The sequence below is a fragment of the Alexandromys fortis genome, unplaced genomic scaffold (genome assembly GCF_014885135.2).
Source record: "Alexandromys fortis isolate MF-2015 unplaced genomic scaffold, M_Fortis_MF-2015_v1.1 scaffold_4, whole genome shotgun sequence".
Taxonomy (NCBI): Eukaryota; Metazoa; Chordata; class Mammalia; order Rodentia; family Cricetidae; genus Alexandromys; species Alexandromys fortis.
The window spans coordinates 23491520-23509293 of NW_026067944.1; the positions used below are offsets into that span (position 1 = coordinate 23491520).

At 36.2% G+C, this 17774-nt stretch overlaps 1 protein-coding gene across 1 annotated transcript in view; it reads right to left on the reverse strand.

The window, feature by feature from the left end:
- Positions 1-17774, reverse strand: part of Stxbp5l (syntaxin binding protein 5L) — a 208717-nt gene that overhangs the window by 146871 nt on the left and 44072 nt on the right. The window contains exons 4-5 of the mRNA XM_050148905.1: positions 9745-9826; positions 7050-7150 (exon numbers count right to left, since the gene is read on the reverse strand). Coding sequence (XP_050004862.1) covers positions 7050-7150; positions 9745-9826 — 183 coding nt within the window. The remainder of the gene's footprint in view (positions 1-7049; positions 7151-9744; positions 9827-17774) is intronic.

Below are 17774 nucleotides of genomic sequence, written 5' to 3' on the forward strand. Positions count from 1 at the left end.
CCCCCCCCCCCCCCCCCCCCCCCCCCGTGTCTGCGCTCTGTGCGCTGGCACCCAGTTACCAAGCTTCGGGCAAGGGGCAGGAGGTTAAAATACACAACCACACACAGAGAGACAGCAACACGGGTCATATCCTTGAATTCCCCAAGAATGCCCCCTTTACTGTGTTCAGGGGCAGATTATATAGAGATAGCCACGCCCCAGCCAAACACACCAGAAACCACTCTCTTGGCCATCAGGAACTCCTGAAGGTCTCGTGCTCAGAGCAGCTGTAGGCACTTAGGTCAGGGGAAAACAAGTTGTTTACAAGAAATTCAGGATCTGGGGTCTCACTGCTCCCAACATATACTAGCAAGAATTATTATACAAAATACCAAATTAAAAATGAGTGAATATTCAGCTAAATTCCTTTCATAGTCTTAGTGGACTGTCAACCAACTAATCTGTCAATAAAATCCTCAATCACTTGCCATTGTGTGTGGAACCATCTAACATAACACAGACTAAGTTAAATTTCTGCAGCTATCAAAGTGACATGCCAATAACCTAAGTTAGAGGATGGCAAACATGTTCTGTGAAGTATAAGAGTACAGTAAATATTTGGGGGTTTAAATACCACACAGTTTGTATCACATCTACTCAGCCTTTACACAGTAGTACAATAATAGCCATAGATAACACACACATTAATAAGTAGAACTATATTCCAGCCAAGTTTTATTCCTAAACAGAGGCATGGCCACACTGGCTATCTATGGCACAGTTTGGAATCTCATCATTAATTTTTCTATTTTTACTTGGCTATACAGCTTCATACACATTTATTAGCTGAAATTATCAAGAAAATTGCTTTAAATAGTTTATTTTTTCCATGAAAATTATAGCATATTCATCCTATTTTTCAATATATTACTTCATGGAACAAGAAATATATATGATTAAAATGTTATGCTTCCACAATTTACATTGCCAAAAATGTACTAGAAATAATGACCAGCACATATAAGATTAATTGACATAATAAATATTTCATGTTGAATATATACCTGTACCTAGATGCTGGAGACGCTGAACTTATAAGGCAAATCTGTATCTCTTTGGAAATTTAAAATTTAAGAGAATTTTATTTGGCAAAATTGAACTATAGTTTTATTATATTTAATTCATATACACAAATAAAATCAGACACACATTCTGTCCTAAATACCTAAACTTATTTACTCATTGCAATTTAAAGTGCAAATGTCTTACATATTGTTGCTTGATTTATCTTTCTTCTTTGGGTCTTTTGAGAGTGATTCATGGCACATCCAAGGTTGGCCTCAAACTCACAGCGATCCTTCTGCCCACACTCTAGAACTTTGGGCTATAGAGTGTGTCCTTATGACAAGCTCTGTTACTTGATTTTTATCTTTTCTTAAAATAATTCATTAACTAATGTCCTATAACCTTTCACTTAACCCACAGAGGTCATTTGTAAGACAAGCTTTTATGCTGTACTTGCTAAGAATTACATTCTCTATTCTTTCTTACTCAATTTAAAGATTATCAATTCTATTAAGTAAAAGCAGTTATCAGAAGGGAAAAGATTTCAGTTGATCATTTTCTTGTCTACTGTGAGAAGTATGTCAAGGTGTTTAATTACACCATTGGATTATAATTATACATGTCAGTACCGTGGAGTGAAAATTTATATAATAAAAATTGTATTAATTGAGGATATATGGAAAATACTGAATTTGGTTCTAAAAAGCATCAAGTAGTAAGTATATAGTTATGAAAGTTGGTTTAATAACGGTTAAAACCAAAAAACAGAGAATTTTGCTTGCCCTTAAATTCAATAAAAATCAATAATTCCATCCCATAAAGACTACAAAATTACACATAATTTAATTATATATTAATTTATACCATCCATGTATTACAGGAAATTTCAATTTATTCATAATTTTGTATCTTTTATGTTAAAAAATTGTTGATCAACTAAAATTAACATCTAGGAAATGGTGCCTAGATAAGTAAAATACTTGACAATCATAGCATGTAAGTATGCTAGGGTTAGTAGTGATATCAAAACAAGAAGCAATTTTATTAACTGGTGACCCACCCAGCAGGTCCTAAGTTATTCCAGGGTCTGAAGAGGCACTATCTGAAAGACATGGGCGAGAGAGAGAGAGAGAGAGAGAGAGAGAGAGAGAGAGAGAGAGAGAGAGAGAGAGGCCAAGCAGTATTCTTTTTTGTCAAGGCATCCGTTTATTGAAGCAAGCTCCTCAGTGAGGAGCTTGGACAGAGGTAACTGAGGAAGGGGAGAGGGGGGAAGGAAAGGAGAGGCTCGGTAGCTAGGCAGCTAAGCGGGGCAGTTGCAAGGTCAGTGGCTAGAACACCTGCTGTTAGTGATACCTGCAAACAAAGAAGACACTCTGAGGTGCCCTCTGAAGCTGGAATCTCCAAGGTCAGCACACAATGTTTTAGTTAACTTTAAGATTTCTGTCTCAAGATTTTTACTTCAAGGCTCTGTGAGATGTGAGAGAGGAGAAGCCTAAAATGGCTCCTGACAAACTGGTAGTTTGAACAATATTACTTTGGAAGAGAGACTATATATCTTCTATAGTTACATAAAATACAAGTGGGAATAGTATATAAGGAAGTTATAAAAACAAATTCAAACTTTTGGGGGAATGTTAATAAACTTTCAAAGGACTAGTTCTTTCCAAATGGACTAAATTTATGAGGTGTCTGTCATCTTCACGGTTAGCTTAACTGCATTTAGAACTGCCTAGGAGACAAGCCTCTGGAGGGAAGACCTACCCTGAAAGTGGGTGGCATCATTCCATTGGAACGGGTCCCAGAAGGAATGAAAAGGAAGGGAGAAGAAATCAAGCTAAGCTCCAGCATTTACCTCTGTTTCCTGACTGAGGACAGAAATGATCAGCTCCCTCATGTTCCTGCCGCCATGCCTCTCCCACAAATCCTAAGTCAAAATAAACTCTTCCACCTTTAAGTTACTTTATGTCAGATGCTCAGTCATGGCAATGAGAAAAGTAAATGATAAAAATATTTTCACCTGATCTGAAGAGAAACTGACTGGAAAAGGGGGGCATTTAGGGTCAGGTAGAAACCGGGTGTAAGGGAAACTCCTAGGAATCCACAAGGTTGACCCCCGCTCAGACTTCTAATAATAGTGGATACATAGCCTGAACTGGTCATCTCCTGGGACCTGCGGAGGGACTGGGACACCAACCCAGCCACATAACCTTCAACCTACAGTCTGTCCTGCTGTGTATGAGAAGTGCTCGGGTAAGGGTGGAGCAAAGACTGTGGGAGTGGCCAACCAATCACTGGTCCAGCCTGAGACCTTTGCCATGAGAGTGAGTCCACCCCTGACACTGACTGGACCACCAGGACCCAGAGGCTGGATGACCCAGAGACCTAGAATAGAACCAAACATGACCAGAGGGGAGAAAAAGTCATTGTAATGATATCTAATGGTATTCTCCTATACTCAAAGAGGCTTCGTTCAGCAACTGATGGAAACAGATGCAGAGACCCACAATCAAACATTAGGTGGATCTTGGGGAATTCTTCTGAAAGAAAGAGGAAGGATTGTAGGAACTTGAGGGGTCAAGGCCATCACAAGAAAACCCACAGAAGTAACTAACCTGGTCTCATAGAAGCTCACATATCCTGAACAAACAACTAGAGAGCCTGTTTGGGGCTGGTCTAGGTCCTCTACACATATGTGACAGTTGTGTGATTTGGTGTTCTTGTGGGACTCCTAATAGTGGAAGCAAGAGTCTCTGACTCTTTTTCTGGCTTCTGGGACCCTACTCTCATACTGGGTTGCCTTGCCCAGCCTTAATACAAGGCAAGATGCCTAGTCTGACTATAACTTTATATGCCATGATCTGTTGATATCCATGGAAGGCCATATTCTTAGTTACTGAAATAATTTATATTTTATAATATACATATGATTCTTGTCAAAGCACAAGCACCGCGAGCTAGAATGCACTTTTCTCTCACTTGCTGATGCTTATACGCCATCATTACATCACATTTGCTTCCTAATATGTGGGGAAGATTTGGAAGAAAAACAAACTGTGATTGCTCTATAACTTTTCTGTGTCGTTATGATAAGCTAGGTGACCGTAACTATTCTCATCAGATAGAGGAAATTAACATGAATGAAAAGCAGTAATACAGCGTAATTCTTAGAATGTCACTGTCATCTGTTTCAGTTGAAGCAAACTGTAGTCTGCATCAAAACTATGGTTCTACTGATGAATATCTTGCATATCACCATAGAACCTTCATCTGGCAATGGATGAAGCAGAGACAGAGACCCACATTGGAGCACCGGACTGAGCTCCCAAGGTCCAAATGAGCAGCAGAAGGAGGGAGAAGAACATGAGCAAGGAAGTCAGGATTGAGAGGGGTGTGCCCACCCACTGAGACGGTGGGGCTGATCTAATGGGAGCTCACCAAGGCCAGCTGGACTGGGAATGATGGAGCATGTGATCAAACCGGACTCTCTGAACATGGCGAACAAGGAGGGCTGAGTGAGAAGCCATGGACAATGGCACTGGGTTTTGACTGGCTTTGTGGGAACCTAGCCTGTTTGGATGCTCACCTTCCTAGACCTGGATGGAGTGGGAGAGGACCTTGGACTTCTCACAGGGCAGGAAACCCTGACTGCTCTTTGGACTGGAGAGGGAGGGGGAGGAAGAGGAGGAGGAGGGAGAAGAAAATGGGAGGAGGGGAGGAGGTGGAAATTTTTAATTAAAAAGAAAAAAGAAAAAAAAACCCTATGGCTCTGTCTTAGGGGCCATGTCTTAGTTAGGGGCCTTGTCTTAGTTAGGGGCCATGTCTTAGTTAGAGACTCTGTCTTAGCTAGGGGCCATGTCTTAGTTAGGGGCCCTAACTTAGTTAGGTGCCTTATCTTAGGGGCCATGTCTTAGTTGCAGTTGCTATTGCTGTGACATAACACCATGACCAATACAAACTTGAGGAGGGAAGGGTTTGTTTTATCTTATAGCTTTAAGTTCATCATCCAGGGAAGTTGGGGCAAGAACCCAAGAGATGAACCTAGTGGCAGGAACTGACTCAGAAGCTATGGAGGAGTGCTACTTACTGACTTGCTCTTATGGCTTGCTCAGTCTACTTTCTTACAGAATCCAAGATCACCAGATGAGAAGTAGCACTACCCACAATGAGCTGGGCATTCCCACATCAATTACTAATTAAAAAAAAAAGGCACTCTGTGCCTACCTACAGCCTGATCTTATGAAGGCGTTTTCTCAACTGAGAATTCTTCCCAGATGATTCTAGCTTGTGTCAAACAAACATAAAAGCAGCCACCACAGGCCCTCCCTTCAGGGTTGTCTGCTTCCTCTATTACAGACCTGACACATCAACTTGTGCTTATTTAAAAATAAACACTGTGATTACCTTAAAATCACAAATATCACAGCACTATATGTGAACAACATGGCAAAACACAGTGGTGCTTCTTGTCACATTCCTCTGTTTATGAATATGTTCTACTGTTACACTAGATCACTTACAAAAGTCAAATGAAAAGGTATGATTATTTTAGAAAGTCAGGACAGTGAGAGCAGAAAATTTAAGAAAGCATAGGTACTTCTTTTTTTGTTTTTTTGTTTTTTTTTTGGTTATTGTTTTTCAAGACAGTGTTTCTCTGTAGCTTTGGAATCTATCCTGGAACTAGCTCTTTAGACCAGGCTGGCCTCAGACTCATAGAGATCCACCCGCCTTTGCCTCCCTAGTGCTGGGATTAAAGGCGTGCACCACCACCGCCCAGCTTAAAGCATAGATACTTCTAAGCACAGGTCTGCAAACATGAGGTTAAGGTTTTGGAAGATATACAATAAACACTGAAAATGCAAGGTAATAATGATGTGGAGAGAAGTAGCAGAAGACATATATGTCTCTGTTCATAGCTACTACTAAGTCCCATTAAGACCATTTCTAGATAAGATGAGGAACTCAGACCGTGAGAACAGAACATCTCAACAAGCACAGGCACAGGACACATGGGAGATATTCTGCCCTACCACGTAGGTCCTATGTACATGTATCTGTCTGAACCTGGAACTCTGTGGTGAGTTTAGCGAAATGTAAATTACCAAATCAACATTCAAAGCTTAATTGTATCTCTATATGGTAGCAGTGAACACACACAAAATAATTTTATGTTGAGATTTGCTTATTGGGATCACTATGCACACTATCATATCATCTGCAAATAGCTCTGGGTCAAAACTGCTGTCCTCCGGTTTCTACCTTGGTTTGAATGGTGTCAATCTGTTTAAATTCACTTTTCAAAGGTTTCTCTTCCTCTCTTGAACGTCAAATTATCCTGTGGTGTGCTTTTCCATTTACTATAAAAAGAAAAGTCTGGTTGCTTCCCACATAGTAGATAGACTACTCTACATAGTTAATGTACGTCTCAGTGTTTGCTTGATCACTGATGACTCTTAGTTAAGTGGATGTGCATAGGTCTAGGTCTAATAGAATCAAACACTGGAAATATTAAAATATGACACAATTTATTACCAATAAAATAACTTCTGTTTCCATTCAAATAAACCCCCTGGAGGGGAACTGAATTTTTATTAAAGTATCATCTTTGGCAATGCTAAAATTCAGTGTTTAATTTGAATGACATTACCACTGAAAAGTATTTAGATAAGAGGGTAAGGGCTGGAATGCTGGAGATATCTGAAATAATAAAAAATATGTGAACTAAATTTGCTTTTACTGATTTTTAAATCTTAGGTCTATGTTTTCATTGACATAGCCCAGGGAAAAGAAAATATGATTGCTGAGGTGATGTTCAATAGCTCAGAGAACAAAAGGTTTAGGCATTTCACATTTTCATAAGTGGTTGAATCTGTCCCAATTATTCATTTTCTATGTAAAAAAAAAACTGGCAATAGCTTAAAGTTATAAAAGAAGTCTGTCAAACTAGCATGAAACTTGCTCGAGATACAGTTCTGTCACATCATACAGTTATTCACAAAGGTTCTTACCGTTCTCTGTTAAACTTAAGAGAATGAAGAATGGCTGGCCTTTTCTGTCTCAGATTCCACAAATGAAGTGTGTCATCTGAACTCGCACTAACCAAAGCGCCCTGTGAGAAAAGCAGACAAGATATATAGCTTACCTACTAGGACAGCAGAAACAACAAATTTATAGATTTATCATTTCTTTAATAGATATGTACTTATGTAGCCTAGAAAAAAATAAGAAAATTACAGTATGAAAGTTTAAGGTTGTTGAGTTGGAGAGGCAAGTGGCTTACTACACAAGGACGGCCAGGATGACTTGTTCAGAAATACCCTTTTACTGTTAGAAAGGAATAATCAATAAGCCATCCATACTGGTTGGGTCTTCTTATCAACTTGACACAAATAGAGTCACTTGTGTAGAGGGCCCTCATCTGAGGAAATGCCTCCATCAGATCCACCTGTGGAATATCTGCACATATTTATTGATTACTAATATATGTGGGAGAGCCCAGAAAACTATAAGCAGTGTCCCCCGCCCCCAGGCAAGTGGTCACAGGTTTTATAAGAAAGCTAACTGAGCATGAGCCAGCAGGGGAGCAAGCCAGGCAGAAGCATTCCTCCACTTCAGCTACCTCTTCAGTTAGTTACTTCCCTGAGGGAACTCCTGCTCTGACTTCCCTCAGTGATGAACTACAACCTGTTTGATGAAATCAGACAATTCCTCTCCAAGTTTCTTTTGGTCATGATATTTACCATGGAGGAGGGCAGCATCACTGTGACTATTAAAGGGATTTTCTTTTATTTCCTTTAAAAATATAGAATTTAATTTTCGTTTCTATTATGCACATAAATAATATATAACTTCAATACTAGAGAAGCCAATACCCAACCCATTTTTATCAATCAAATACAGATCATATAAGATTATCCTCTGAAACTCTTTTATCTAAAAATTGTGCATTGTTTCTTAAAATTATGTATTTTATAATTTGACCTGCTTACAATCTAAAAAGCTTTACCAGTGATATTTAAAAATACCTATAATAAAATATTTCTTCACAATGAATTAGGTATAACTATAAAAATAATACTAAAATCCTTTACCTTATAACACCAATTACAAATTAATCCTATTTCAAACACAATAGAATATGTTCTACCATTGAAAGTAACAGAAAGCATATATGCAGATAATTTTATACACACATCTAAAGATCATCTGAAGTTGTCAGAACTTTTACTCTAGTACTACCTTCCCCACTGAAATGACACCTAAAGTACTAGATGTTCTCTAATAGCTGTCTGGCAGATGCATGGTGATCTTGAGATGCCTAAAATGCTTTATATATTTCCCAAACAACTTTGCTAAAGATAATCTTTCACAGTTTACAACCTCAGTCACACACTCTCTTATTTATATTCTATATTTTTAAATATATTTTTAAACCTATTTTTAAATTTCCAACTTCACTTCTTTTCCAGAAATTAAGAGAAACAAGACTCTACATGTCTTTCTGAAACAGTTCCTAAACCAAAAACAAAAGAGTGTGTTTGGCTTCTATTTCCACAGCACTCCTCCTCCTCAAAGGAAGCCAAGACAGGGATTCAAACAGGCCAGGATCCTGGAAGCAGGAGCTAAGGCCGCTGAGGCCATGGAGGGATGCTGCTTGGTGCCTAACTCAACCAGCTTTCTTACAGAACCCAGGAGGGCCAGCCCAGGGAAAGCCCCACCCATAATGGGCTGGGCCTTCCACCATTGATCACTAATTAAGAAATTTCCTTACAGTTGGAACTTATGGAGGTATTTTTTCAGTTGTGCTTTCCTCCTTTCAGGTAACTGTATCTTGTGCCAAGTTAACATAAAACTAGCCAGCACAATTAACCTCTTGTCAACTTAACACAAACACATCACTATTAAGTCACAATCCTTCCTTTCTTAATTGTCCCAAATATCTCACATAAAAACATAATATATACAGATAAAAGATGCACGGATTATACACACAAAATCCTACTGGTAAGTAAGAATATACTTTCAATTTTGATACAAGCAAAATATTTAAATTGGGGGAAGAAAGTGAGTAGAAAGAAAGCTTAATGATTTAGAAAAATATTAAATAAATTTTAAAATTATGATATACAATAATAATAAAAGGATCTTCTGATAGACAAAATGCTTTTCTCTTACTAAGTTTAGTATTAAAATTAGATTTTAAATTTAATATAAAAATATGAAAAAATGTGAATACCAGTAAAGATGTATACATATCTATTTTTAAGCATCTAAAATCATAATATCAAAAAGAATTATATCAACTACAAGTTGAATATCCAAATATACAAAATCTTAGATGCTCCAAAAGTTAAAAAGGTCCACAAAGGGAAAATTCCATATCTAATCTACTGTGATTAAATTCAAAATACAAGAGCATTGAAAATATATACAAAATTACCTTCAAACTATATGTATAGGGTATACAAAGAATATAAATGAATTTAATATTTAGATGTGGGTATCTTTTCCAAGGTGTCTCAATACATATGCAAATATTCCAAAATTTAAAATCTAAGATCCATAGACTTTGTAAACCCAATTGTTTTAGATAAGGAATGCTCAATCAGTAATACTCTGTGAGTGTGAATACGTGCATATATGTGATTTAGATAATCAAAAATCCTGTGTGCATGTGTTTGAAATGGTGAAAAAGCATCTTACCTCATTGATCAGGAACTGGAGCTGCAAGACAGCCGCACCACTCTCATGCTGGCAGTGACAGTCAACACCAGGCCTCCCAAGTCTAACACAACCAAAGTCAAGGATTCTAACGCTTGCATTAGCACAAATATTAAAAGGTGAAGGAGAATCTGACTTATTCAGCAACTAATGTTTTGATTCTTCGTTGTTCTTATTTTTTAAGAAATTGAAATATTTTACTTTACACAAATTTAATTATGTGGTATAAATGAGTAATAGTCTAACAATTAGAAGAATTATAGGAAAACATTGGAAGGAGTTTCCTTCCCATTAAAGTAAAACAAGAATTGAGAATTCAGACACATTTCATTTCTTTTAATATTTATCTGATTACACAGTTCTTTCTCCAGAGTAGGTTCAAACAATTGAAAGATTAAATGCAATAAATGAAATCATAAAAACTGTTTTAGGTTAGCTGGGCATGGTGATACATGCCTTTAATCTTAGCACTTGGGAGGCAGAGATAGGAGGGTCTCTGTGAGTTTCAGGCTGGCCTGGTCTACACAATAAGTTTCAGAACAGCTAGGACTACATAGAGAGACTCTGTCCTATAATAAAACAATTTAATATATTTAAGAATGTTGGCTATATTGATAACAATATTAATATAAAGCCCTTATAACCACATTTTAAAACCATCAAACTATACAATGCCTACAGTAACTCCTTTTAAAACTTAGAAATAAGCCAGATACAATGGTTCACGCCTTTAATCTCAGCACTTGAAAAGCTGAGACAGGAGAATTGTTGCACTCTGCGGCCGGCCTAGGGTATGTGGTTAGTTATAAGCTAGACTGCAACATATGAAATGTTGTCGAATACAGAACAAAGCAAAACAGGGTGTGTGTGTGTGTGTGTGTGTATGTGCGTGTGTGTGTGCGTGTGTGTGTACAAATGTACTAAATAGATTAAAAGTTTAAAACTTCAAAATTTATATGCCATGAAACACTATCAATATACAGAAATGAAAAATATTCATATAATATAAACTAGACTACAGATAATAATTATTACCAAGGCTTAAGATAATCACCTCACATGATAATTACAAAAAGTTATAATAGAGTGATAAAATATAATGCATCAGAAGTATGGGGTTAGAGTTAGGGTTCGGGTTGGCCATACTTGATGAAAATTTAGACTTTATGATAAACTTTGTTAGAAAATACAAAAGTATCTCAAATTAATTACCTAAGCTTTAGACCTAGAAAACATTTAGGGGCTGGAGAGATGGCTCAGCGGTTAAGAGCATTGCCTGCTCTTCCAAAGGTCCTGAGTTCAATTCCCAGCAACCACATGGTGGCTCACAACCATCTGTAATGAGGTCTGGTGCCCTCTTCTGGCCTTCAGGCATACACGCAGAAAGAATGTTGTATACATAATAAATAAATAAATAAATATTTAAAAAAAACATTTAGGAGAAATTTGTGCTCGTATAATACATTCTGATAATTTTCCTCCTTCCCCAAATCTTCCCATACCCTCCACACCTACCTAAGTAGAAGCTAAAAAAAAAAATTGTTTTTTGTTTTTCAAGATAGGGTTTCTCTGTAGCTTTGGAGCCTGTCCTGGAACTAGCTCTTGTAGACCATGCTGGCCTCGAACTCACAGAGATCTGCCTGCCTCTGCCTCCCATGTGCTGGGATTAAAGGCATGTGCCATACTGCCCAGCTAGAAAAAGTAAATTTTAAAGTAAATTAATCCCAAGAGCAGCATAAACAAAGCAGTAACAAGGGAAGCAGAGAAATCAGTTAAGTAAAATAACAACAAAAATCAAAAAAATAAAAAACTGACTTGAAAAAATTAACTAAAATTGATAACATCCATCCAGACTTATCAACAAGAAGAACACAGATGTCTTATGTAAGTACCTACAAGGAGATATGTCATCAGAAATCAAAAATAAATAAGAAAATTACTATACCAATTAATCTTACAAAGTATATGAAATGGAAGAAGTCTCGGAAAAACACAAACTACCCAAAAAATAGGAAACAAATAACATATCAATTAATAAAACTAAATTCTAACTAGAGACTCTTTCCCAAAGGAAGCCCCAGGACCAGATGACACCAGTTGTCACCTTTATGAAACATTTCTTTAAGTACCAGTTTTACAAAATGCTAGAGAGTGCGTAAAGAAAAATTAGTTTCAGACACATTTTATGAAAATAGCATTCTGGTGACAAATAAAAAAATATAAAATTAGATTTTCAGACTAGCATCTCCTTTGAACACAAATTTGAAAATGAAAATAAAAATTTTAGCCAAGTAAATACAATGTATAAGTGTAATTGTATGCTGTAATTGAATAGAATTTGTCCTTGGAATTCAAAGTCGGTTTAACCTTGAAAAAATCAATGTAGTTCATTCAATTAACTTAGAACAATTTTTTATAGATACAGAAAAGGCTACTGATAAAATGTGAGAGCTCATTCATAATCTCCAGTAAACTAGGAAAACAAATTCCCTCCCAGAACGTCATCAGGAAAATCTGCACATCAGTCTCATTACTGCAAACAGTAAAAGGATAACATCTTGAGTTTCACATACTGAAAGGGCAAAGATCCATGATCATTGTCTCTATCTATTTAATATCATACTACATGTAGTAGTAAGAGGAATAGAGTAAAAAAAAAATAAATGGCATGCAGATGGGAAAGGAAGAAATAAAATTGCATATATATGTAGAATGTATCATAACTTAGGAAGAAAACCACAAAACTGCTACATGGTTCCTAAATTAATTGAATCGTGAAGAATGGAAGATCATATGTTAGAGGCTATCAGATGGCTCAGCATGTCAACATACCTGTCACCAAACCTGACAACCTGAGTTTGATTCTCAGGAGCCACATGGTAGAAAGAGAGAATCATCTAACCAACTCTGGCAAGTCCTGCCCCCCAACACACACACACACACACACACACACACACAATAAATAAAATACTGAAAGCTTTAAAAATCAATTCTATTTCTGTCTATAAACAAGGAACAGATTTAAATGTCTAAGTCTACAGCTCTGCCATCTGCAGCACACACACTGGTCTCAGGCTTAGGCTGTCTTCACTTCACACTTGCCATTGCTCTTGGCAAACATTCCATGGTCCTGGCATCTCCAATAACCTGGAGTCTCCACTGCTACTAAGGCTTCATCTTCAGCAAAGGCTCATCTTGGTGTCTACATGGAGCTATACTAAACTAACTTATTTATACAATTCGAGACCACCTGCCCAGGGATGATGCTACCTAGTGGGTTGGGCTCTCCTCCATCAACAATAATCCAGACAACCTCCCACAGACATGACAACAGGCCAATGTCATATAGACAATTCCTCAAATGAAATTTTCCTCTAAGATGACTCTAGGCTGTGTCAGAATGATGATTAAAGATAACCAGGGCAGCCTTCATTTTGACAAAACTAGCAGTTGAAAGTTTTCCAGAAATCATAGCTTTCCCTAAAGATTTTGTAGTCTAAACAATTGCCTTCAACTCCTTAGACTTATGCCTCTTTTGTAGGTATAAATAAACGAGTATAAAGATGATGTTGACTTTAAATTTTTGATGTCTGATGCTGACAGATTTTTAAGATATGTTTTATCCACCTCCTTTCCTTGTGAACATATCTAAACAGACTCATAAGAAAGTCCAGGCTTTTTTTCTCCTCTGCCACCAGCAGGAGATTTGAACTACACAAGCTCTTGCCCTAATAGTGCAGCTCTGATCCTAATCACACACTGTAACTGGAATAAAAATTCAGGCAATTTTCTATCTTTTTCTCATTTTGGATGTGCTTGAAAAATTCTCTCAACTCTATAATAAATAAATATTTTCATGCCCTGTTAACATATGGAATATCATCAGTTCCGATTGCAGAATCAGTTTTGAACGAGGGCCCATGTGACTACAGGTAACCATGTAACTAGTAAATGTCTTCACCCTACATAAACTAAATCTCTGCTTCTGAGTACAGTGGAATTTCTCTGGCTACTGAAGAAAATGATGTGCTCTGCAAAAACTATATGGACTCAGTCGTCACCAAATAAAGTCACAAATTGTTTTGGAGATGTTGGGGGTTAAGCAATTTAGTCTCCCTACTTAGTACAAAGCAGAACATAGCTACTCAAGGATCAAGGTACAAAGTGTGGGTATGTCATTTTCATGGGAAAATTAGTGAGTGGATAATTATAAGAGGTGTGTTTTATGGCACAATGTTTTTCTTTGTTTGCCTTACTAGACTCCATTTTCTATCTAGACAGATAGTGTTATTTTGTAGATATCTATTTTAAAATAATATCTAAAACTTAGTTTTGTGCTGCTATTTTGCAGTTACTAAAGGATTCACATAAATTGATTTAAAAACATAAACACAAAATGCCATTAAAAGATAGTGATTTAAGATCTTAAGGCAGTAATTTATTACTCAGTTTAATTTGTGTTTTCACAATCTTCTTTATACTTCTCAGTGATGACATTTCATTTTACCTAATTTTTAAAAATGTATAAAACATAACAAAAATAAAAGACTATAATTTACCTTTCAAATATTAAATCCTTAGTTACATAAAAACATAACAATTGATGGTGAAAGTAGAATGGTAGTTACAGAGAATCTGGTAATGTTTAAGACTGAGGAAATATTCTTTAGAAATTCATAATCACAGATCATCTCACATTCCATCTTACCTGGACTCCCTATGCAATGGTTGATTTTTAACACATCAACTGAAGTAGGCCATGATACCTTTTTTTAATTGTTTATTTTTGTTCAAATGCTAGCATACATCTTGCTAAGGAAGCATTTTTAAGGTATGTTTTATACTTAAATCAGTAAAGTCTTGAATATAGTAAACTGTCCTTCATTATAGAATGTACCTCCTCTTAATCCTTGAAGTTCTTCAGGAAAAAGACTGAGCTACCTACCCTAAGAAGGAAGTCTGCTTCCAGACTGCCTTTAGACACAAGGCTACAACTTCAGCTCTTTCCCGGGTTTCCAGCCAGCCAACTTACTCTAGATCTTCAATTTAAGACTCTCATAAATGTATGACCAATTCTTTAAAATGACTGATGATTAGTTGACAGATAGACACATATATACAGACATGCTAGTGGCTGCTTCCTCTAGAGAACACTTAAGATACCTTTTTTCCAATTTATTCTCTACCATTCATTCTGAGACATCTTTCTTCAGTACAAATTCTATAATGTTACATCTGTTTTTTAAATCCATTGCTATGAGAAAAATATTCAAACTTCTTATGCAGTTTTAATACATGCCCCGTAGGGTCTTTTATGAAATGATTACTCACTATCATTTAGCCTGTTGAGGTCCCTAAGATCTTTTGAAATGTAGTTAGAAATGCTAATTTTTATATTCTTTTAAGAGCATCAAACTCAGGCAATTTTTACACAGTGCATAGTGTTGGTTCTGGAAACTTGCCCGGACTGTGTTTTCAGTCTTCCCAGTAAATTATTTAGTATGCCTTTAAAATAAACACATCCATACAAATTTAATCTCTTTTGAACTAGAAATACTAATTCTAGGAGGAAGCAATGCTTTTAAAGAGATACAAGAATCTCAGTAAACATTAAGCTACAACTATCACTTAGAACTTTGAATTCCTCATGCCAAATATCCTAACTGAATGTAAACCCTAAGTTTTATAACATGCAATAGTTACTATTATAAAAAATGTGCCAGGAGAAGTTTTCTAACTCTTTCATCGTAGTAGGTATAGCTTGACAAGCCTTCAGTAACCTTGAAAAGAAGATCTAGGTAGATTTACTAGGAAAGCAACTTAGAATAGCAGAAGGGTAAGCTCACAGTAAGGAAACCTAGAGAAAAAACAATATAGGAGATTTTTTAACCTAACTGCATTACATACATGTATGAAAATGATAGAGAAAAAACTTAATTTTAAAATTCTAGAAGAATGAGCTAATAAATATCAGTTACAATCTTAAAGTAACCGTGACAGAAGAGAATTATAGTTTCTTATGCTAAGTCTCACGTTATAACAGTTTTTAACATATTATAACTAAGTAACATTGTTTGGAGTCGGTGAAAAAACAGAGGAAACAGCCCAAAGTATAAGAATAAATGAGGGCAAAATGCTCTAATTTTCAGCAGATACTGTCAGTGAGGACACTGACAAATCCCTTTGGCCGTTACAATTGTTACATATACAACCGGTCTTTAGCTGTCAACATCTAAGATATTTTCTTGATAATGGCACTTATTCTACCTATATGAAGAACAGGTCAGAAGTTTTAGAGAACTATACATGGCCCTTCTATTATCTCGTACCATCCTCAAGTAATAAATGATAAGTGCTGACTGTCTAACTCTTTAGGAGAATAATAGTTACATGTACTAAAATATTTTTATCTTTGTGTTACTGGGCATTGAGTCCAGGGCCTTAAGCATGTCGGGATGCTTAAGCTATCAATGAGTTATAGCTACAGCCTTTAAAAAATACATGTATTTATTTTCATTTTGATACCTATATTGTGTCACTCATTTGCCCAGGCTGCACTTGAACTTGTGAGCCTCCTATTGGGGTCTTCTTAATAGCTTGTATTATAGATTAACTCCACCACACTAGGTTAAATGTGATACTTAAAACTTTCTAAGACTGAAAATTCCAAGTCTAAAAGGTTTCACAGGTAATTTTTATCAACAAAATAAAAAATACTAAAGATAAGATCAATTTTACAACTTATATAAGAACAAATAATTTCTTACTAAATTTATCAAATACTATTTCTCTTAATAACCACACCAGTCAAAAATCTTGCTTGAAAAGACAACTACAGATCAATGTTCTTAATATCACCTTCTAATGTTTCAGAAAATATTTTTCTAATAGAAAAAGCTAAAGAGTTAAAGAAAGCATGGTTGCTACAGCTACAGGTAGGGAAAAGGCTTGAATATGAGATAACATGATTCGATTTTTTAAAAAATAATAAATTTCTTACATCTTTATACATTAATAGCTATATGAATCAAATTTTCTCTTAACTCCATATGGTGATTTAAATAAAAATGGTACCCATAAACTAATAGAGAGTGACATTATTGGATGTGTGGCATGGCTGGAAAAGGTGTGGCCTTGTTGAAGGATGTCATGGGGGTGAGCTTTGAAGTTTCAGAAGCTCAAGCCAAGCCCTGGGTCATTCTCTTCCTGCTGCCTGACAATCCAGAATTAGAACTCTCAGCTATTTTTCTAGCACTATGTCTGCCTGCCTGCTGCCATGCTTCTGGCCATGAAAATAATAAACTAAATCTCTGAACCTGTAAACCAGCCCAATTAGATGTTTTCCTTTAGATGAGTTGCTGTAATTGCTGGGTGGTGGTGGTACAAACCTTTAATCCCAGCACTTGGGGAGGCAGAGGCAGGAGGATCTCTGTGAATTCAAGGCCACAGAGTTGTAACTCTAGAGTTAGATTTAGGACAGGCTCCAAAGCTACAGAGAAACCCTGTCTTGAAAAACAACAACAACAATAAAAATAAATAGAAAGAAAGAAAAAAGATAGTAATAGAAAAAAGAATAGTTTAAAAGTAATAAAGTCTTTAAAGAGAGAAATAAAATAATAATAATAAAATGAATAACTCACATAGACATGGGAAATACACAGGGAGTCTGGATCATTTATGTTATTGTGTTGCCTTTGAATTTTTTGATTGATGATGAATGTACAATAGTTGCTGACAGACATTAGAGTATAGAAACTGCTAAATTAAATCAACCTCAAAATGGAAGTCAAAATGTGTATTGCTTTGAGAAGAGGTCATGCTTTTGTTCCCACAGAAAATAAAAGGCTATGAATTCATTCAGGGTTGAAGAAGATCAAGTTTGATTGAGGAAGACCCTCTTGAAAATACTGCCTACTGACATGAAGAAATAAACCTTAGAAAACTACATAACATGTAACATATATTTTATCTGCTCAAATATAAAACAAAAAATCATCTTTGGATAACTTGTA